The 23,453-nt window shown below is 38.1% G+C and overlaps 1 protein-coding gene across 1 annotated transcript in view; it reads left to right on the top strand.

Moving 5' to 3' along the window:
- The first annotated feature begins 581 nt into the window (after positions 1-581).
- LOC149302810 (tetraspanin-12-like) overlaps positions 582-23,453 on the top strand; it is a 48,024-nt gene continuing 25,152 nt past the window's right edge. The window contains exons 1-3 of the mRNA XM_089481996.1: positions 582-647; positions 5,642-5,724; positions 6,836-6,971. Coding sequence (XP_089338122.1) covers positions 582-647; positions 5,642-5,724; positions 6,836-6,971 — 285 coding nt within the window. The remainder of the gene's footprint in view (positions 648-5,641; positions 5,725-6,835; positions 6,972-23,453) is intronic.

Below are 23,453 nucleotides of genomic sequence, written 5' to 3'. Positions count from 1 at the left end.
TTTAATATATGATTCACATAGTGATATAATTTGTGCAGCTGCTAATTAGTACAAATTGTGTCATTAATAATAGAAAGTAGTTATTCTTGGGGAAGTTGACCCTTTCTACCTGTTAAACAGAACATTTAATTGTGTCTGTTTACTTGTGCCACATAGTAGAGGATTTGGGGCATTGTTGCCTTATACATTTAAAGCAATTTCAGTGTTTGCAATAAATATATTTACTAAGACTTGATGAACTAGTAAAGTAAGCACATTGTGGAGGTGGGAAAACAATGGTGTTTATATGTGATCCAGTTTCCACATTTAATATGATACTCCCACTTTAGAGATTAAATAATGAAGTGGTGGGAATTTGGTTTAACTTTGTTTTGGTCCTATTTGTTTGAATAACTGCACCTGCTTTTCATGTTCTACAATAATAGTTATAGCCACCGGTAAAAGGGCTCTGCTTTTATCAGAGCTACATGCAAGCTGATCTCTTCCCTCTCCTATTCCTTTTGAAGTGCTCTGAGACTGCTGTAGTCCCAAAAGAGGATGAAGCGGTGAAAGGATGGGCCATTCTTCTGCGAGATTGCACAATGGCCAGAGAGGACTCAGTGAAGTGCCTACGATGCCTGCTCTACGCCCTCAATTTGCTGTTCTGGGTGAGTTGAGAGGGCCAGACCATTCCCGTCTGTAAAGCAGGTGGCAATGTTTCGACTCAGGTTACAGCTGGCCAAGAAAAAGAGAGTATCAAACGGCACAGCTAAGCATTAATTCATTAAACAGGATTACTAGGTATTTTCCAAAGATCTAAGGGCTATATTCTCTTTGATCAATGTACACTGCTGCCGCATGTGCCAGTTCTTGTGCCAGCTTCTTCTCTTCTTTAGTTCCAGGGCACTTATTTTATCACCCTTTCTGTTTGATTAAAGAAGCAATATGTTCCCTTTCATCATACTCCTAAATTAATGCAGTCATATGCTTTATGGAGGACTGACTGATAACCCTCATGTTACAAGAGGTCTATTCAATAAACTGGGAGTTCATGCTAAAAATGAGAGAGGCAGAGAGAGGCAGCAATCACTGACAAGGTCAATGTTTAAAGGCAATTCCATTGGCATCATGCACGTAATTGGCTGTCAAGCAATCACATGCATTGAAGTGCCTCCTATTGTCTGTTACTGGTCTCCCTGGGACTTTGGGCAACCAGCAGCAATGGTCCTGCCACAGAATCCGGTTCCAATTCTACATTCTGAAGTAAAATATTTTAAAATATGAAAGGTGTTTTCAAGATACTACTCATGAAATTTTGTAATGTAAGAATGGCTGATTTGTATTATTCTATTGATTTTCCTTTCTCTGCTTTCTCATGTTCCTTATCTTTACCCACCAATATCTCATGATCTTGGCACTTTTCTTTTATAGAAGTGAATTTAAAAAATTGTTTTATGTGGGTTTCAATTTAGCTTCAGGTCTTATGTAAAAAAATCTTGACATAAATGCTAAAATTAGAGATTTTTTTATATCTGCTAAACCTAGTGAATCGATTTATATAACATTTGGCAGGTTTGTGAGATCTAGTAATTTAAATCTAACATTTCAATTATACTGTAAAATACCTACAACTGCAGAAATAACTGGAGATCATCATCTCACAGTTACTATAGCAGCACTATCGCTCATTCAAAATTGGTCAGGATTTATGGTTCCATGTACTGTTAACACCAAAGTATAATATTTAGGCAGAAGGTAATCATTGTTGCTGTAGCCTAATGGATATAATGATAATTTAAAAACTGTAATGTCTGTACTAGAGGGAAAATTGGTTGAACGAAACTTCACCTTACTAATAAGGGTACACACAGAGAAAAAAAAATCACATCCACAAAAGACCAGTTCTGAGTCAAGCTTTACAGCTTTAATGCAAAGGCTTAAGCCCTGTCTTAATATCATTGCCATGATTTATTTATATACAGACTAAAATCGATGTAGCACTTTACATATGAGATATAATGGTATACAAACTAGATTGGACAGACATATGTAAACCAGTAACAAAGGACCTGCTTACTTGTTTAGCGTCCCAAGGCTTGTGTATATTTTGGGGAACTTTTCAAGTTTCCCCAATAAGGCTCCAGGAATCAGGTGATTTTCAGACCTATGAGGCTGCTGTAACATTTTTAGGTAGAGGTGGTGATGTTGGGGCAGGTTCTGTCCAGTCCCTACTGGGGATAAGCCCTACTAAGGGCCAGACTTAAAATTTAAACCGAGCCTCCTAAATTAAGACCAGAGGCAGGTAAATGACGGATGTGTATCTGCTTTCCTAACATAAATAATGCTGCCCCTTACACTCGCACAGCATGCGGCAGCTTGTAGCCTACCCATGACTGCACATTGAAGGGACGTATCTGCCATCAAAGAAGCGGTAAACGTAAGTGATTTACATTTGCCAGGTTTGCCAGATGCCCAGTCTGCGTGTAGCTCTACTGTTATATGCACTTAGCTCCACCTCCTCATCTCAGGCAAGCCCGTCCCATGAGGAGTAGGATAGGGAGAGCTTTGCTGAACTAGTGTAATCCCTAGCTATGTCTTTATTAACATAATCTTAGCCGATGATGATGAATGGTCTTGGGGGGGGGGGTGAAATATTTAATTTAAGGAGTAAGGTGATATGTTTTGTTTATTACCTGTCATGTGATCACAATGACATTATTTTTTCTTTTTTTTTTTTTTGCTTTGTGAAAAGATCTGATTTATTTTTTTGGACAATAAGACAATATAAAAAAAGGTTAATGTCACATAAGAAAACAGCTTGACTATTGTATTTTTTTTATGATAGTCCAGTCATGTCGATCACTTATTTTATATTGACTATAGGGAGGAATAATAATATAAAGTTGGGTATTTCATGCTACATTCTCAACTCACTTGCTATAACTATAGCCTAACAAATCATGCTTTAAGGAAACAGCTGCATGATTAATAAGAAACCCTTGTATCCACACCTCGTGTTTTTTATAAGTGACATATAATTATTACCTAGGATGCCATTGAGAATATTGTAAAAACATTTTTTCTACAACATGTCTGACTACCAAAATATAATTTGATTAAATCTAGCTAGTGACCAATGAAGAAAAAATCAGAGACAAAAATTCAACACCTTGAAAAATCTGATAATATTGCATACTTGTTGTAATCTTATAAATGATCTGCCATGCATGAGAAATGGCCTTTTTTATTTTACAGCTCCTTTTCATGACAAAGGCTTAAGAAACAATTGTCATTGCATGGAGCATGAACATCCATAAATATTTTTCTGAAGCTATCTGCTATATGGAACAGGCTTATACATGCCTCACCATCTAAGGCTATGTTTAAAGATACATAGGATTATGGAAAAAGTCAAATGATAGATGATTTTCAGCAGGGAACACGATTTCAAGGTGGGAATCGAATCTGTATGGCAGATGAGAATACAATATGACCACAATAGTTACTTGAGATCAAGGTGGTTGTCTACAGAAACTGTGTACCCAAAATGAGGTGTGTTTTTTTATAAACTATTTTGTTTAAGGCTTCTATATAAAAAAGCAATTTGTATTTAAAGGACTCAAGAAAAAAGCGCAGGGATAGAAGTGCAAGCATTTTTCATATAACATTGTTTTCTTGGAGCAAATACATAAAATTTGGGATAACCTGCTAGAAACCAAAATTTAGCAACTATCTCTTTGTATAACTAATACAGTAAATTGTATAACTAAAACAGAAAATGTTGATAGGAATGTAATTTTTTTTATCCAATTTTTAACAATAAAATATGTTAAATTAACTCTAATCAATATATGACATGTCCTACACCTCTTCTGACCATCTGTGTGTTAAATGGTGGATCACTATTTTGTAGTTTATTGTCAAAAGCATGGTATAACACTTTTAGAGTCAGTGTAGTATGATTTGTGGTTGTCTTGGTTAAGGTCTGCTTTGCGTCAAAATTAACAGGAATCAGTCTAGTTTTCACTATTTACACAAGGTTCTTACAGAGCTTAGGGGAACAGCATAGACAATATTGTGTAATCCTAATTTATTGAAGATAGTTTCAACGTGATCTTATAATTCCAGTCAAAACCATAAAAACACTGATAATGTGAACTTTAGTTTTCATTGTGACTTTTAAGTAAATATCATTTATCTGGAGACATACGCAGTAACTTGCCTGCTAAAATATTTTTCATTGGTTGAGAACCATGGGTATGTTTAAACATGTACATACATTGACTTGGTTACCCATGGGACAATAGCATTTTACTTATTGAAACGAGTATACACAGGTTTAACGTAAATGAAAATCGTGGTGATGTAACTGAAAAGAATGAGAAAATAATGAACACAGTAACATTTAGCTTAACCTGGACTTTAGTTGCGGAATACACTCTTTCTTTATTTGTCCGTCTTCGTGCAGCTTGCAGCCAGGGCCAGCCTATGGTATTGTCTTGCACTTGCTCCCTAACATGGGAGGTAACAGAAACCACCTGGGTATTCTATATGATGGAACCAGCCTTTGCCCACATTATCCTTTATTTCCCTCAATCTGTTCTCTGTTTTTTTTAACAACTCTCTCATCCCTTTTCCTGGTGAGGTGCTGGTGGGAGAAATATATTGTGTTCACTAATAGTGAAGTGATAAAGAGACTTGTTCTAATGATGGATTGGCTGGTGGTGTGATGCATTTTCTCTGTACTATTTTTAGTGGAGCTTTATATTTTTCCTCTTCCACAATCACCTGCTACAATTTACTGTGAATATACTGTCAACTGATTTTTATTTTTGTTAGAATAAGAACGCTTATGGGCAGGCCCAGACCGGTCATGGAGACACTGTGCTTATGCTGCCCAATGATCATTATAGCTGCTCATGCGTACAGTACAGTCCTGTATAGTGTGCTGCTGCCAGATGTAAAAGCATGGCTGTGAACTGTAAAAGTCTAGATGGATAGAATATGTATATTTACCTTTTTATGGGTATTTACCTTTGTATTTAGGTGCCATCGCAGTAGCTCTACTGGCCATAGGCTTGTGCAGGCCTACAGGCAGTTGTTGCTTCTAGTACCCCAAGGTACCAGGACATTGATTGAGTATGAGGTCTGAGAATCTTCCATCTTAAGGAGAAAGCAGTGAGCAGCTCCAGAGTCTCCGTCCCCAGAATCTCTGTTCGCGGCCTTGTTAGGACCTCAGCGACTTCTTCACTGATAGTTGTCAACCTGAAAGCTCAGAGTGAAAGCAATCATATGAAAATTACTTTTTTGACTAAGGTGAAATCCTTGTTTATTTAAATTGAGGTGTAGATCCTCATTTCCCTTAAATTCAGAAGGAATGAATCTTAGCTTGGTGCTGTAATGTTCATCAAATCCTTATGTAAGCTTCACAACAATATACCTGCTAGCATTCTGCCCTGGAACATAGGTATTGATTGCCCTTGGGTTCTACTTCTGTCTGCCATGTGCCATAAAATGAACCTACATTTTATGTTAGAGGAATGAACAAGAGATAGAAGGACAATTCCCATAAGAGACAGGTCTGTAATCTTACAGCTGCTGACTGTTGTATGGCTGTTGCTAGGACAGTACATGATATTTATACTCCTTCTGTTTGTTCTAGCTGATGTCGATATGTGTTTTGGGAGTTTCTGCGTTGATGAGAGACTACATAAATAATGTGCTTACACTGACTGCAGAAACAAGGTAAGCAACTCCTATTAAAAGGAAACATCAAAACAGTAAAATTAGAATGCATTTCAACACTCCAGGGTCTTTTGTGCATTTGTGTACATTCTGCATATTGAATGGCTTAAACGTAGGCTATTTCTACTGAAAGAATTACATGGTTAGTGTACCGTGGTTTTTAATGTTAGTGCGAAATTCCTGCATGCTGGTCCATTCTTTTGATCTTACCCTTTCAACCATACAGTGGTAAAATTGTTTTCTGTTTATTTTTCCTACATCTGTAATATCTGGACTAATAGGGTGTATCTAATTGTAGTTTCTGAAACATACTTCTAATCTCGGGTTACTCTGTTACTTGCTTTGGGAAATAACAAATGGGTTTATATAATTACGGTCAATACGTTTCTGAGAGTTGTTTGAGAGAGACAGACTGGGGACTGAGGTAGACAGAAGAGATCATATTTGCCCATTTATAGGGCTAGTTTTATACCACAGTTCTGAGTTAGAAGGTAATTGTGATTTTCGCATTATATTATATGATGGCTGGGAACCAGTTAATTTTGGTCATCTACCAATTTACTGCTTTCGGGGCTTTTATAATAAGGGCGTGTTCAGTACTTGCGCTCTTAGCCTAAATCCAATAATCAATGATCAGTTATCCAACCAATCCAGAAGATAAAATATCGTAATCGTCCATAATTGATTAAAAAGTACTTTAAAAGTACATTAAAAGCTTGGTGAGTCTCATTAAGTATTCACCGGATTCTTTATAGAAGCAGACAATCTAAATTAAAGGCTAAAAAAATGTGATGTATTATATGTGAAGAAGAGACTTCTGAGGTCCTGGAAATGTATCTGTTTCTATATTGGTCTAATCAAAAGTATCAACTTTAACAAAAGACTCTGGTTAAAAAGACATGACATTTCATTCATGTACTCAAGGTGTTGACATTTCAGAGGAATGATTAATCCACATAGAGAATAGTACCAAAAATGTTGTCTTTGAACCAGTTTTTCCAAAACACCAAACTCAGAAACTAATCAGGCATTATTAGGCTTGTTGATCATGCATTTTATACTTTTTACGTTATATTATTAGTATCACTATCTGACGCCACTGCAATTTTAGGGTGGAAGAGGCCATTGTAATGACTTATTTCCCTGTGTTCCATCCGGTGATGATTGCTGTCTGTTGTTTTCTGATCATCGTGGGAATGATTGGCTACTGTGGAGCTGTAAAAAGCAACCTGCTTCTTCTGGCATGGGTAGGTTGATGCTTCTCAGTGCTCATGTTTACCCGGAGATGTTATCCAAAGCATGTTTTTCAGACTTTTTCTTTTTTTTGAGAAGGTTAAGGATTATATCTGTCAATAAACTGCAAGCACAAATTATTTTATTACAAATGTGTGAATATTTCAATATGGCATATATTTGCAAAATAAAATCTATATTGGAACTGGATAATTACAAGCATTTTAAAATCTCCCTTCATATTCAATACACTGTATAAAATATTTGTATATACTGATGTAGCTTGGGATAGCTGTAGTAGTCCAGTACTGCAATATAAAAGTATATATCTATTGGACTAACGTTCCACTTGATCAACCTCCAGTTATCAAGTCAAAAGCAATACTAGCCAATAAAAAGGTATTTTTTTTATATTTTATACTTTTGTACTTTGTTAGTACATACACATGTACCCATGTACCCATAATCACAATTCTACTATTGTTCAGAAAAGTTATCTACAGATGTGATAAGTAACAATAAAAGTCTAATTTTACACAGTCTTTCTCCTGGATTGTTTATTGTTTTTTGGGATCTGTTGTCTGGCATTACACAGTTAACTAATGTCAGCCTCTAGGGCAGAGATTAGGCAGATGTGTTAAAATTCCTTCTCTGGGTTTCCGTGACCTCTGACCAGACTTATCCTGAAATTAATTTATTGCGTGTAGAAAAAGACGTTTCTATCTTGTTTTATCCTGAAACTGTGCTTCTTCTCCATAGCATTAGTGAGAGTTCTGCTTTCTGTTCTACTGCAACTATACAGCACTTAGATTTAATATCATCAGATACTTGATCATCTCACTAGCTTCTGGGTAGTTTCCCAAATTCAGCCAAGAAACCCCTGTTTCCATGCTTTGTTTCTTAGACTAAAATACATATTAAGAAAATGAGGTATTCATTGTTAAACTGATTTGCATATGCGTACCCAGAATCCCGTGCACTATAAGATTTTTGAGGGAAAAGTCGGCTTCCCTGGAGGATGATGAATGCTTACTTATTACTAATATAAATGTAATATATGTTTAAAGAATACCTTTTTAAATAATTTATGAAAGTATTATGTATATTATTTTTTAACTTTGTCCCTTCAAAAAGAGGTTAGGTGCAACTACATATCTTGACCTTTTGTTTTCACTGCCTTTTTTTAGTCAGTGAACCTTATTGTAATTATTGAGTTTTTATCTCAGAAACTAAACATTCCTCAATACACAGTGTTCATTTTCCATCATTTCAACCACCAGTGACTTACACTTATCCCATTCATCTATTTTACATCTGGTCTTAAGTTAGATCATCATTTAACATTGTATTTATTGTAATTTTGATGTGAAAATTAGATTCTGTAGTTCTATTAAAGTAGAAGAGAAACAAAGTCTTAAAAACAGAAACATTAACATTGACTATACATACAATTAACAAAAACATATGTACTTTAAGACGTACCGGTACTAGCTTCTTCATCGAATTTAGTTAAAAACTCTTTGGCAGGCCTACAAGGTGCCCCACAAGATTATACCTATCTGTTGTGCCTTACTGTTTTACTTCATAAAATCAAGAGGCTATCCATCCTAGCCTATTGTTATATGCATTGGTCAGCCATAGAGTAACCAGAAACCGTAATAAAAAACACAACAAAGTAAACGTTTGCTCATCAATAGTGTAAGACATCACTTCTCAGTGTTACTTATATTGCTTATCTTTGCCAGACTAAAGTTAAAGTACTTTTTGTTTATGAATACTCATTAGTCATGGCAAAGTATATGCCACTGCTTGCTTTGTAGATTATAGCATCAAATTAAGCTATTTCATTTTTTCTTCTTGACGTCCCTTTCATTATGTTTTCAGATATATTTCTTTGCAGTTATTAATTTACTTAATAATAATATCTATTACACGCAAACTTGTCTCGGTTTCTATATTCTTCTCCTTCTAAAATTTCTTCCATGATAAGAAGCCTGCCTCGGATTAACAATCCAGAGAAAGCAGCCAGGAATGAGAAATTAATCTGTTCAACCTATATTGTTAAATTACCCTCCATTTGAATAATTAATATTATATTATATGTATGTTATGTATACATAATTAATTACTATTCATTCATGCAAGAAAAACAGTTGTTAGATAAGTATGATGATAACGTGTTTATAAAATACCAGGGCTGATTTTATTTCCCGGACAAGTCCTGATATGTATTTGTCTTGTATGAGTTTCAGTTTGTATCAAGGGGATCTGGACTCACTTTTTTGCCAGCATGCCAGCTAGCTGATCTTACAATATATCATGCAGGCAGTTTAATCCCATCCACAATCAGTTTCTACTGCCATGGTAGCAAGCAGCGATATTACGCTGTCTGCTCCATGGGCCGTTCACTGCCTAAATGAGTTCAATGCAAAATTGGAGAATGTGATTGTGGCTCTACACAAAGCTCTGATTAGTTCTCATGTAGAATATGCTGTTTAAATTTGTGATCAGCAATTTATAAGAAATGCGTTATTGTATTGGAAAATGCACAATTCAAAACTGCAGAACTAAGGGTAATCATGGTTTTTACTAAATTTGGTTTATTTACTAAGGGAAAAGTCCATTAAAAGCTCTCAGTGGGGGAAATCACCAGTAGATAACCATAGCCAGGGTTCCATCCTAAACAAAAGATGATGTGCTTCAGAGTAACAGTTGTAAAGCTTTGGAGGAAGTTATCACAAGTTCTCTTGAGGGTTTTAGCAATACACTGGATTGCTTTTTGACAAGAAAGGATATTCAGTGGTACACATAGTGAAAAAGGTTCTTTTTGAATCGGTGCTATTAGGGATATATTTCAACCTTACCAACTTGGTAACTAGGTAAGCGGCCAGCACTGCATGAGCACTTGGTTTGTTAGCAGGAAAGAGTGATGAAAAGATTGCCAAAATAAACATTTGTAACACCATCATTGTGAAGTTATCACAACTCAATCCTAAATCAGAGAAGTTATGTCAGGGTAATTCTAAATCTCGCCCTGACAGAGCATAGTGAATCATGACCCATGTATTTTATACTTATCTTTTGTAGCCTAGACACAGTCTGTTTGTGTGAGGAGAGAGAGACAGCAAGTCAATAAATGCATCATCTCATATATAATTCAGTGTCTGGCGTGTCAGTACAAAGTAATTACAGTCACCATGCATACTCACTCTCAAATACATTCAGAGTATTTATAGACATTGTAAAATGATAGGGATACAATGTAGTGAAAAGGGATTTAGGAACAAGAATAAGACAACAGATGCTTTATGTCAACAATTGGCACTTTTTTTTTGTCTCTCGAACGTCAAGAAATTATATGCCCCCAAGAAAGTGTAATTTTTAAAACAAAGAATACAAGCTGGACATGCAGTATAACAAATCTTGAAATATTCATGTAACGTTCTGTTGCCAGAGATTAAAATAGGAAAAGGCAAACATCATTTAAATATTAATTGCTGTCTTGTTGGGTATCTGTACGCTTGCCATTTGTTTCTGGATATAATTCACACTGTGCTCCAGAATTGCTGTCCTATTGAAATATTTTTATTGTAAATCCAACATCAAGTTTTTGTGTGCAAATAGCACAGCCTTGAAACACTATATTCCAGGTTTAAATTGCAAAGTGTAGAATTATATGAAGTTTATTGTTTTCACTTTAAAGATGCAGTTTAATAGCAATGTAGGGTTCATAGAGTATAAACAACTTTAGCAGCATCAAACAACAAAGGGAAGAGGCCTTTAGAAGTGTGTGTGTGATATAGTACATGGCTATAAATTCCCTCCGTCAAACCTAGTTTCACCCCTGGAACTGTTTATCTTTTTACTATTTTTGGTATGCTTACTGTTGCTTTTATGTACTATGTTGTATGACAATGCATGCTTGATTGCTGGTGCTGTGATGTCACCACTGATGTGTATGTGACTGATGTCACAGTACTGTACATACAGATGTATGATTTTTGTTTAATGTTTTACTGTTTTCATTATTGACCAGGCGAGGGCTGGCACCTTTTGGTCGGGGGGGGGGGGGGTACAGCAAAGTGGCCCCCTGTCCTCCAATGAGACTATAAATTCTATAATAAACACGCAATTATATATCAGCTTACCTCTGGTGTCAAACATGCATTCATCAAGTAGCAACTGCTGGCCTTGTACCAGGGCTGCCCCCTCAGTCTGGACCTTTTTTTAAGAAGGGAAAAAGGGAAAACTAAACAAAACGGCACCAAACACAATTTGCCCATCGCAACATTAGAGTTGTGTCCAAGCTCCTGGCAATGAATGGTGCCAAAGATGATCATTGTGTGTAAGTTGTAAATCCAGTCTTTGGTTATTAAATAGTGTTTCCAGCAAGCAATGTTCAATTACTAAAACAAGTTCATTTATGTGCCAATTACCAATCTGATTTATAACAGTATTTCTAATTGCTGTAGATGTTTTTGGCCGAGCAATACATTTTTTCATGCCAAATTTATTATTGCTTTTAATTTTTTTTTTTGATACAGCTCAAACAAAAGTAAGTGTGTGCGTTGAAAATAAAAGTTTAGATATTTCAGGAAGTTGAGCTAATAGGAGTTACGTCTACTGTGGGCTTTTAGACACCAAGAGCTATAAAGTTCAGAGGAGAATAAACTACTTTTAAGATGCTTGGCAAGAAGCCCCAACAATTTCCTTGTAGCTGAATTCTCTCTTGAGACCTGCAACACAATAGCATTCTATCTGAGATCTGATTTCAGATCTATATCAGTGAGAATTATGGGGGAATATATGTGAAAATATGTGTACGAAGAGGTAATTAATTTCATCATATGGTCTAGCATACACTGCAACATTGTTAATTTACTAGAAATTGATTATTATATGGGTTAACGTTTTTCCAGTGTAGATATGACCATTTCTTCCAACAGTTCATATGGCTAAATAGGGATACTTTACCAGGAAAATGAAATATTGGTAGCCTCTTATGAAATTGAGTAGGGTATTAGAAGATGAATAATGAGTTTTATTTACCTTATTCTATAGACATTATTGGGATTGTAAGGGTTACAGAATTTATATATATATAATCACTTTACATGTAAAATGTGATCAAATTCTTGTAGGAAATCTAGTTCCATTATAAGATTGGGTAATTACATTTATTTGCCCTTTTCGCCCATAATAATTATGGCAGTGTTACATAGATTACATATGATCTTTGTATACTAAATACTTTGCTATGTATTTGACTTTATTGTCTTGATAAATTACAATATCACCCTGAAATGCCACATAATTCTTACACAAGGGAAATAGAAAACCCAAGAGGTTTTCATCTTTGTCTTCCCTTACAAAAAAAATACTGCAGTTTTACTGAAGTAATACTGCAGTTTTTTGGACATGAAAAAACTGCAATACTGCACTTTTACTGCAGTATTACTGCACATTTACTGCAATGAAGCTGCAGTACATTGAAGTACAACTGTAGGTTTGCAATATAAAAAAAAAAGTGCAGTATATGTGCAGTAATCCCGGAATAAAACTGCAGTACAGTGAAGTACAAATGCAGTAAAACTGCAGTAAATGTGCAGTAATACTGCAGTAAAAGTGCAGTATTGCAGTTTTTTCATGTCCAAAAAACTGCAGTATTACTTCAGAAAAACTGCACTAATTTTTTGTAAGGGTTATTTGTGAGGAACAGCTGCAGCAGGAGGATCCGCAATGTGGATTCACCGTTCATCATTTGCTGAGCATATCTAATATTACAAGAGTTTCCATGAGGGTATTCCTCATTGATATCATCGTGGCTACTGGGGAACTCATGCAATGAGTATCCTGTGAGACAGTCCAGTGCAATCTGTATTGGATATATGGGGACCATGTATATAAAAGTCATGAATTGTTCTTTACAAATTTCTTTACATCATCCCATGTCATTTCTTTGGGCCCATGAGAATCCTTCTAAACAAAGTCCATGATTTATCTCAAATGGGTCCTAGAAGATCAGAACCAGTTTAAAAAAAAAAAAAAAAATTCATTGTATCTTCAGGTACACCCTAAACAATTTTGCAGGCTTTTCAGTGTGTTGTAATCCCTCTGCTATTATTTCCATGTGATCTAATGAAATGAAACCTGTCTCCCTGGGAAATAGAATCTATACAATCTGGAAATGAAAGCAACCGTAACACCTGCCTCCATCAAAAGTAATTATCCCAGACTTCTATTCAGATTGAATAGAAAAGAAAAAAACACTAGTCCATTCTAAAATACGCACTGATCAAATAGGATGGTGCCTGTTGCATGAACTAAAATAATAAAGATTAATATCATAATCCACAAAATTGGATTATGTTATATAATAGGAGCTGCACAGTGGATATCAAATGTATACAAGTCTATTGTTTTATAGCTTCTTCTGCGCACAAAGAACTTCACAAAGGACAATTTAAAAAAAAAACAACCTAACTTTGTTTCCATGGTGCTTTCCTATGGTTAAATAGAGCACTGGGTGCATGCATTTCAGGGTTAATGGGGCTGGCAGGCATTACCGATTAATATGCCATTGTCACTTCTGACCTTTCACCAATATCTTGTAAGCAGCCAATTCAGGTCTTCATGAAAATTATTCTGTTTATTCACTAAGAGCATATACAGGTTTCTATATCTACTATTCATAAATGTTACGGTTGTTGCCAGTCTTTTATTGGGCAGTTGTAAACAAAGTGCCATAATATAATTGTATTTGAATAAAAAGTGTACTCACCAGCCAAGATTGACCCCCTTTTTTTGGTGGGGGGGGTTCCTATTGGACACATTGCTTCTATATAGATGACATATTGTGAACTCTAAAAAGGGACAACAGTAAAGCAAAGAAATGTGGGCTAATAACAGGGACCCTCTCTTCTTTTGAGACACGTATGCATACAAAACATTGATGCTGTAATGTAAAAAACTACCTTGATGTATATACATTTGTTGTTTCAGGTCCTATTTACATATGGTGGTGATATAATGCTTTGCTAAATTAATAGGGTGTGTTGTATCCCACAAGGACATCTGGTTGATGTGAATGATAACAGAGCCATTCCCACTACTGTCACAGGGTATAGAAACAGTATTACCTTGGTTGTTCTACACACTTTTGAGTAGCATAGAGGTATCTGCTAAATACAGCTAGTCTGATTGTTAGAGACACACAGGCAGTGCTTCCAATTGAATTTGTTGAGATTGTCTAATGGGAGTTTTTGTATCTTTAAGAAGAGTGTATTGAAAGGTAGAGACATATCAGAATACCTCGGCTTTCTGCTAGTTATTGATTTGGTTCATTGCTGTATAGAAAGTCAAATCAAGGGCATGTTTCACTGCCTCTGCAATAATATACTGTTTTTCTAATTGAAACTTCAGACATCCCTCAATTGAAGGATCTATCTATCTATCTAATTACCATCATCCAATAATATGTCTGTTTCTCTAATGTAACATAGTTATACTGCCTCCCCCTCCTTTCCTAACTTGTCTAATATCTGTTTTGTTATTTTATTTCACAATCTTCAGAGTGTCTTTCACACATTGCATTCTCCAAATGGTTTCTGAGGTGGAAGGTGACTAATTAAAAAGATTTCAATATGTTCCTCGTAGTTTTCCATAATGTTGCTAATTTTATGAGCAGTCGCATACTGTGTGCGCCTCTGTCTGATTATGAAATATCTGGCTTAATTACGCAAAATAAAGAACAAACTAATGGTACTGTGATGGAAACCTGCAAATATACACATATTAAATAAGCTTGAGGCTTTAGTACTTTATTTTGGCCAACGCACACAATCTTACCTGCCATGTCCAAGCACCCCTTGAGAAGCAAGACAAGTAACAGCATTATTTAGTTAACATGGAATGACTGGCCTTCCAGACCAAGTTAATATAAAAAAATATAAAAAGGTGAAGGCTTTAAATGCACACAATTTACCTGTGATAGTGAGTTCAGTCCAGGGCCGAACTGAGGAGAAAATACAGTCCTGGCACTTTAAGGCCAGTGTCTGATAAGTGATGTATATGCGGCCACGGACTGGCATATCAATGTGTTGCAGCACATTATACCACTGATCTGCGAATATTCACGCGTTCCTGTCTTCTCTTCAGGCAAATATTCGTGGACATTCTTCGTGCTCGTTTGATCTTCGTTTCCCTCCCGGTTGCCTAGCAGGGGTTAATACGGGGTTAACAGATCGGAGCAGCAGCAGCTGCCGTGAAGGTACGTGTGTGCAACTCTATTGGTCGTTTAGGCAGGGGGCTGGTCTGGCATCAACGAGTGAATTGCAGAATGCACCTCATTCGTTGATGGCAGGCGAGCCCCCTGCCGAAACGACCAATAGAGTTGCACACACGTACCGAGGTGTACTGTACACAAAATGACCTAGACAAATGCTCCAAGGAACTTGGCCTCCTTTTTATCATACACAGTCACACATCCATAGATGTTTAATAAAAGAATAGGGATTATTTTACATTTTTAAATTGATTTTGGACCACTTGTAATACATGCCTAACATTTGCTACCTATTTACAATGGCATACTTTGCAACAACCCAACTTTTACTGGACAGGACTGGAAAAAAGCAGGACTGTCCACAAAAATGTTGGGTGTGCGGATGGAAAAATGAACTAAAAAATAGCTTAGGTGAATGTACGGTTATGTTTAAGATTAGTAGCAGTGCACTGGTTTGGTTAAAGATGTATTATGTCTAAATAATAATTTAATTTTAATTTGAATGGGTTTTTTAAAAAAAAAATAGGGGTTTATTTAAATGTATTTTAAAGTTAGATTTATTATTTAGTACTTTATTATATTTATTTAATGTTTATACTAGTGCTACCTACCGAGCTATAACTACCTACGTGTATTTGCATACCTAGTTTAGCTAAATTAGATGGGACAGGACTGTCCCTGAAAAAGTTGGGTCTGTTGGCAGGTATGTGGATGGAAAAATGTTATAGGATGAAGTGTGAGTTATAGCGTTAATGCTAGTGAGTGTAGAAGTGAAGGCCAGGACAAATAACAAGAGGAAAGGTCCTTGGGATTTGTGCATTGTACGTGTTATGTGTGTTATGTATTATGTCACTGTGTTATGTGTGTTATTGTGTGTGTTATGTTTGGTTGGTTGTGTATCAGAAGGAAAATAATGAAATGGAAATGGAAAAGGAAATGGAAAAGGCAAATGAGTGGGCAATTGGCAACCCAATTGGCTCACCTGTTTCACCCCAGAGCAAAGCATCCAAACACTGTCAGTCTTAGACGTTTGGCAGCAGACTTCCAGAGCTCAGACACAAGGCCCTAGCATAAGCTGGCCACTCCGGCGGAGGTAGCAGGCGTTGCCACACCGCAGAGAGAGGCAGCCAGGGGGGAGAAACTACCCTTACCATTAGGGACATTTTGGGCATGACTCTAGCCACGAAGCGAACTGGCAGAGAAGAGATGCTGGCACCACCACCACCAGCATTGAAAAATGGGAAAGGCGAATGAGTGGGCAATTGGCGACCCACTCACCTGTTTCACCCCAGGGCAAAGCACCCAAACACTGTCAGTCTTAGACGTTTGGCAGCAGACTTCCAGAGCTCAGACACTAGGCCCTAGCGTAAGCTGGCCACTCCGGCGGAGGTAGCAGGCGTTGCCACACCACAGACAGAGGCAGCCAGGGGGGAGAAACTGCCCTTACCATTAGAGACATTTGAGGCATGACACTAGCCAGGAAGTGAACTGGCAGAGAAGAGACGCTGGCACCACCACCAGCAGCAGAATTGGGAAAGGCGAATGAGTGGGCAATTGACGACCCGCTCACCTGTTTCACCCCAGGGCAAAGCATCCGAACACTGTCAGTCCTTGGCATTTGGGAGTGGACTTACAAAACTCAGACACTAGGCCCTAGCGTAAATTGGCTACACCGGCGAAGGTAGCAGGCATTGCCACACCGCAGAAAGTACAAACAGGGGGAGAAACTACCCTTTCCATTAGGGACATTTGAGGCATGATTTCAGCCAGGAAGCGAACTGGCAAAAGATGCTGGCACCACCACCAGCAACAGCGTTGGAAACGAAAAAAGGTGAATGAGTGGGCAATTGATGACCCGCTCACCTGTTTCACCCCAGGGCAAAGCATGAAAGTCTGTCAGTCCATGGCGTTTGGGAGCGGACTTCCAGAACTCAGATACTAGGCCCTAGCGTAAATTGGCTACACCGGCGGAGGTAGCAGACGTTGCCACACCACAAACATGTGCAACCAGGGGGAGAAACTACCTTAAACATTAGAGAGAAAAAAAATAAACTTTCCAAGCTAAGAGCTGGGTAACCCAACTTGGGCAGATTGAATTTAAGAAAGGCAATCTGCTCCATCAGATGAGGTGCCATGCGTGAGCGCTGTGGACTCAGTATGTTTCCAGTCATAGAAAACACGCGCTCACTTTGAACAGTTGTTGGCGGACATGATAGAAGCTGCTGCGCAACCCATGAGAGTGCAGGCCACACACTCTTCTTTTCATCCCAGTAGCTAAGAGGATCAACATTAGGCGTAGAAGGAACTTCACAGAGGTAAAGTTTGACCATTTCAGCAGCACTACCCTCCTTTCTGCTGCTAGCTCTGTCAGATGGTCCAACTATACTCCCAAGTGCCTCTTCCCAAAACGCAGCTGCTCCACTGACTGCTGCTGATGTTGCTGCTAGGAGTAGCAGACCACATCATCTCTTCCTCCTCCTGCACCTCTCCCTCCTCGGACAGCATTCCCATTTTACGCTGCCAGTCACGCACCTTGTTGACCAATTTCTCCCAGTAGCTACTGAGAACATTGAATTTAAAAGCTAGCTTTCCCTTAATTCTTGGATCGCAAAGGCACGCTAGCATCATTTCGGGACTCTCTTCCATGCGTTTGCGAAGGTGTACTTTTAGCAGATCCTTCAGCTTCCTGACTATGGCTGCTACGTCAGGATGTAGAGTGCCACCTTGAACTGCCTCACGGTTTTCAAGGAACACATCCATCTTGCTGCCTAGATGGGAGAACACTGGGATTACCTGGGCCAGACTGGCAGTGTTTGATCTTAAATTTTCTGTGGCATCCCTGAATGGTTTAAGGACTGCAACTAGCTGGGCGATCACTGTCCAATCCTCCCTATTCAATGGAGATGTAATCCCAATATTGTGCTGTGAGGCAAGTTTATGGATTGCCCTCTGCTGCTCCAAAATCCTCTCCAGCATGTCTAACATGGAGTTTCACCGTGTACTGACATCCTGACGTAGGCAGTGTACGGGAAGACCTGACCTCTCTTGCTCTTCCCTCAAAAGTTGGTTAGCCTTAACACTATGGTGAAAGTGCCCAGCGATCTTTCTGCAGCAGGACAGAACTACTGCTACCACATTAGTTCCTTCTGACATTGCTGCCTTCACTACAAGATGGATGATGTGGGCTGCACAGAGTACACCAAAAATATGACCATCTCACAGCGCTTTCACCATATTGGCACCTCCGTCAGTTACCACAAAACCAACTTCAACATTGGTGCCTGCCTCTGCTCCCACCCAAAGGCTAAACATTTTCCTCATTGCATGCAGAATATTTTGGGAAGTGTGCTTTTCATCCATCACTTCTGCATGGAGAAGGAAAGATCGGTAGCCTGCTGCAGCAGCTTCCTTAGACACACCGGGCTGCCACCAGTGTGCTGTCAAGGAAAGAAAGGCATGCTGGCCGCTAGGTGCACTCCACAAATCTGTAGTGAAATGAACACACTGACCAGCAGCCTTGGAAAGCTCCTCTTTCACTGCTGCAACACAGGACCGATACAATGAGGGGACAATGTTCCTGCTGAAAGTGGAACGTGACGGAACTGTATATTGTGGAGCCACAGCCGCCATCAATTGTTTGAAAGGGTCCCCTTCGATCATAGAGAAGGATGCCCCTCCAACAGCAATGAACTGACCAATCAGTCACGTTACTTTATTGGCCTGCTGTTTGGGCATTGACCTTTTGGATTGGAATGCCACAAATTGTTCCAGGGTGGGCTGGACATGCAGTGCTCCAACCTGCCTTGGTCTCTGGCTGCCAGCACTAGCTGCTGCTGCTGCTGCTGCTATTAGCTCAGAAGAAGCAGCTGTTGGGGTTTTTCCACGGCCTCCAGCTATGCTGCCTGCACTAAGTTTTACTTCTGCATCTTTCCCCAATAGCACAGCGTTGTGTTGAGTGCTGAGGTGATGCTTCATGCTAGCACTGGTAAAATGGCCAGACACTTTCCCTCTGCTTATTAGCTTCCCACAATGTTTGCACTTTCCATAGTGCCCTTCTTCAACATTTTCAAAGTGCTCCCAAATTGGGGCGCGCATAGCCTTGGAGTGTGCCTTGGGTGCTGCTCCTACTGCTCGGGGTGGATGAACAGAGGCAGAACTAGTGGTGGTGGGACTGGTGGTAAAAGTACTGGCCATAGTGGGACTGCTAATTGCTTTAGCTTTAGATTTGCTAGGTTTTGCTGCTGCTGGTGGTGGTGATGGTGATGATCGTAGCGGAGAAGGTGGAGGCTCAGGGGAAAATTGTGCACTAGTCATTTGGACACTGCTCCCTCAGGAATCTGATTCCTGACCACCCATCTCCTCTACTTCCTCTGGCTCATAGTCTAGTTCTTCATTAGCCAGATCGAATGGAATTCCTGCTAGGCTGGAGCTAAGACTGATATTGTCGTGAGACTCGTGACTAGTAGTAGTGCGAGCAGGAAGAACAGACTCTGCACTTGGCCTCTCAGTCTCAGGCTCCTCTGCTACCTCGCTAGGTGGAGTTCCACTATGTGTAGCCCTCTCTCTAACTGTCTTTACAAAAATTTTGTAAGGACTTGGTGGCTTGCTAGAGGTACTAGGAGGACATGGCGTGGCGGTACCGGTGGGAATAGTAGGCGCAGCACTAGTGGTGGTAGAGACGGTAGAGGTGGTGGTGGTGGTGGTGGTTTTCCCTACAAAGGAATGAGATTGCTTTGGTTTGGGACCCCTCTGAGTCTTGCTGATAATTTGGCTCTGCTTGGTACCTGGCATGCTGCTCGTGGATGGGGAAGATGCTGCTTGGGGCAAAAGGCACTTCTTTTTACTCACTGGGCTAGTAGAAGTACTAGTTGTGCTACCCTTTAACTTTGAACGTGCTTCTGGTGCTTTAGGCTTTCTGTAAAAAAACATAGAGCTCGTGGGCCTAGCCGCACTACTACTGCCTGCTTTTGGTGCCTTTCCTTTACTTGATGATCCTTCAAGCAATGCTTCCCCAAATGATAAGCGAGAGCTTGGCCTACTTGGCCGACTAGACTGACGCAAAGGCTGCATCTTAGAACTGGTGGTGGTGCTGGTTGTGGTGGTGGTGGTGGTAGATGGAGCTTGTCCCTCCTTAGTCCCAAAAGGAGGATCCATTTCAAATTTTGTAGTGTAGTGTTTAAAAAAACTTAAAAAAAAAAAGAAAAAGGGGGGGATAAAAAAAGACTTTGAATTTACACGGGCCTAAGAGCCTATCCTACTACTATGCTAAACCTAAAGCTATATTAGTATTCTAGTCTAACTCTAGGCAGATGCTCTCAAGCCCACTAAGCTAAAGTGAGGTTAAGTTATATATAATATTATATTATTAATAGATTAGAATTACTTATATTAGGGATTATAGATAGACTATAGTTTATGAATTAGAAAGAATTACTTATATATATATTATAGATTATGAATTAGAATTTATATTATATTATATAATAAATTATAGATTAAGAAGATTAAAGATTAGAATTATTTTAGTACTATAGCTATTAGTTGAAGCTTTGCTTAGTACAGTAGTTGTCGTCTCACAGTCAATTTTTCTTGAAAAGAAATTAGAAATAAAATAAAATGTCACAGCAAAACAGTTAGCTTCACTGCTTGCTGAAACACACAGCACTTATGCGGCTGCACTCACTAGCCCAACAAGTTCACTTCACTGATGGACTGAGGTGAGCAAAACAAATGAAATAAAATGAAAGATTATTAATTAAGAAAAATTGACTTGGTCTCTTGCTGTTGCTAAAACAAAGCACAAACTATAGAGCTGCAGCACCAGTACTAATAAGATTAGCTGAACTATACGCTAGTAGTAATTAATTAATATTATTACTTTTATTTATAGCTAATTTAATTAACTATTAATTAATATCAATAATTCTTATCTTAATGATTTTAGATTAGACACTAGTAGATGTCTTGAATGTCTACAGTACACTCTACACTAGTATACTATTACTAACTATAGTATATATAACTGACAAATATATATATAATTTTATAATGTATTCAATTATTAATTATTAATATTACTGATTTTAGATTAGACACTAGTAGATGTCTTGAATGTCTACAGTACACTCTACACTAGTATACTATAGTATATAATATATATATGACTGACATATATATATATAATATTATAATGTACTATTAAATTATTATTTATTCTATTAAACAGCACTATACACTACAGTTGATGACAAATTAAATAAAAAAATTATTAAATTAATCAAATTATTATTATTAAATATTAATTCAGTAGAACTGAAGTGAGGATGAAGTACACTGTGAGAAATGGCAGGCTGAGGCTTACCAGTCTCACACAGAACAGAACAATCTCTCTCTGTAACGCTCGGATGCAGCACAGCAGTGTTGCCAAAGCAGTCACAGTGAAAAATGAATGGATCTCTCAGGCAAGCTCTGGTCTTATAAAGGCGCCTTCAGAATTCAAAAAACAGCAGCACAGGCATTAGACGAGACCCTTAGCGTGACGTCACAAGAGTGAGCTGATTGGACAGACGAGGATCAGCTCACTCCTGTTTGAAATTTTGGCGGCTGCGCGGCAAAAACGAAGATTCTTCGTGGTTGTGAGTCTTCGTCTTCTCCTACGTTTTGCCGGCACTGTATTCTCTTCGGCGTGTCTTCGGAATGAACAAAAAAACGGCCTCTTCGTACTCGTTTTCATGTTCGCCCGAAGACGAATGCGCAAGTCTAGTAGTTAGTAGCCTGCACCATCTGTTATAATGAGAGGTGATTTCATTGATGATTATGGCTGTGATGGGTCAAACAATCTGTGGGAGTTTTTCCTTATTTAAGATTTGTGACAAAAGTAGTCATTGTACTGGCCTTGTGCACAGTGTGGCTGTCTTTCGGTTGTTCCAAGTTGAAAACCAGTTCCTGAGTAGTTTAAGACATGTGTCTATTTACACTACAAGCCAAACTCTAATAATATATATATTATAAAATGGGGGAAATTCAGTCTTTCTCCAAGGGGCTACATGTGCCCGTGCCTGCTTACCCAGGCCCCAGGCTTTGTTCTCATTAACCATACTGGAACTGAGTATAGACTCCACATTATGTAATTGAACATGCTCAGCTGTGCTGTGTTTGGCCCAAACATAGTATACTGAATAGATTAATTCCAAAATTAAGAAATACCTTTGCTATCAATATACCAGCAGAAAAACGTCAGCAATTTTTTTTCTTTTACACCTTAGGTTGTAGAACTTGCAACAAGTCACCAGGGGCTGATTAGAATTAGCAATCTAAACCTTAATTGGCATTAATGGTGGTTAAAAATGCATGGTTTTGTGATTACATTTTTGCGTTTGTAGAATAGAGACTGCAGCCACTATAAGAGCCACACAGAAATCAATTTGGAAACCACTTCACATAAATGATTCCATCGATGCGTAGAGTCTTACATGTATACATTTACACATACATTCTAGATGATCAAAAACTAGATTAAGAAATCTTTGGACAATCTAAACTAATCTAATACAAAATAGAAAGGTAGAACGAACATCTAGCACATGTGCAGATAAATGTAAACACAATATAACACGGACAATTTAACCCTTACGGTTGAACCAGTATTTGTCCCGATGATATTATTAAATAAAAGAGTTTGAATAGATCTCTGGAAAACAGAAAATGTGTACGTTTTCAATTAAAATAACCACCTCAAGGGTATTTAATTGAACTGCTTGCTTTCATCTGAAATATCGGGTACAGGATATAAATTTAAATAATTTGAAAATAGATTATTAAATAAAAATAATAACACGTGACAGTTTTCAATGCGTATGGTTTTCCCTTGGATGCGGTAGCTCCTCTATATATAAATAGTGATTTTTTTTGTGAGATATCTAACTGAATTTTGTTCTCTGTGGACAGGTATAATGACTAGTGTTAATCTGAATGCAAGACTCTTAAAGCTCCATCTTATTTGAAAGAGCCATACATACCGGTAGTTAGGATTTGGAGGCTGACTGTCAAAATGGGGATACAAATCATTAAAATTGTTAGGCTTATAAAGCACCAATTCCCTGTGTTTTTATGCCAGTACACATAGATAAAGGAATCTTTAGTAAATTGGATCCAAGTTTGTATCAGTTTATATAAGGTGAGCATCATTTTTAGTGTTTCTGGCTTTTTCAAG

Source organism: Sceloporus occidentalis, unplaced genomic scaffold (assembly GCF_023333645.1).
Source record: "Sceloporus occidentalis isolate IW3139 unplaced genomic scaffold, rSceOcc1.0.p SCAF_17, whole genome shotgun sequence".
Taxonomy (NCBI): Eukaryota; Metazoa; Chordata; class Lepidosauria; order Squamata; family Phrynosomatidae; genus Sceloporus; species Sceloporus occidentalis.
The sequence above is the reverse complement of the archived record's forward strand: the minus strand, read 5'-3'. Positions and strand labels throughout refer to the sequence as shown.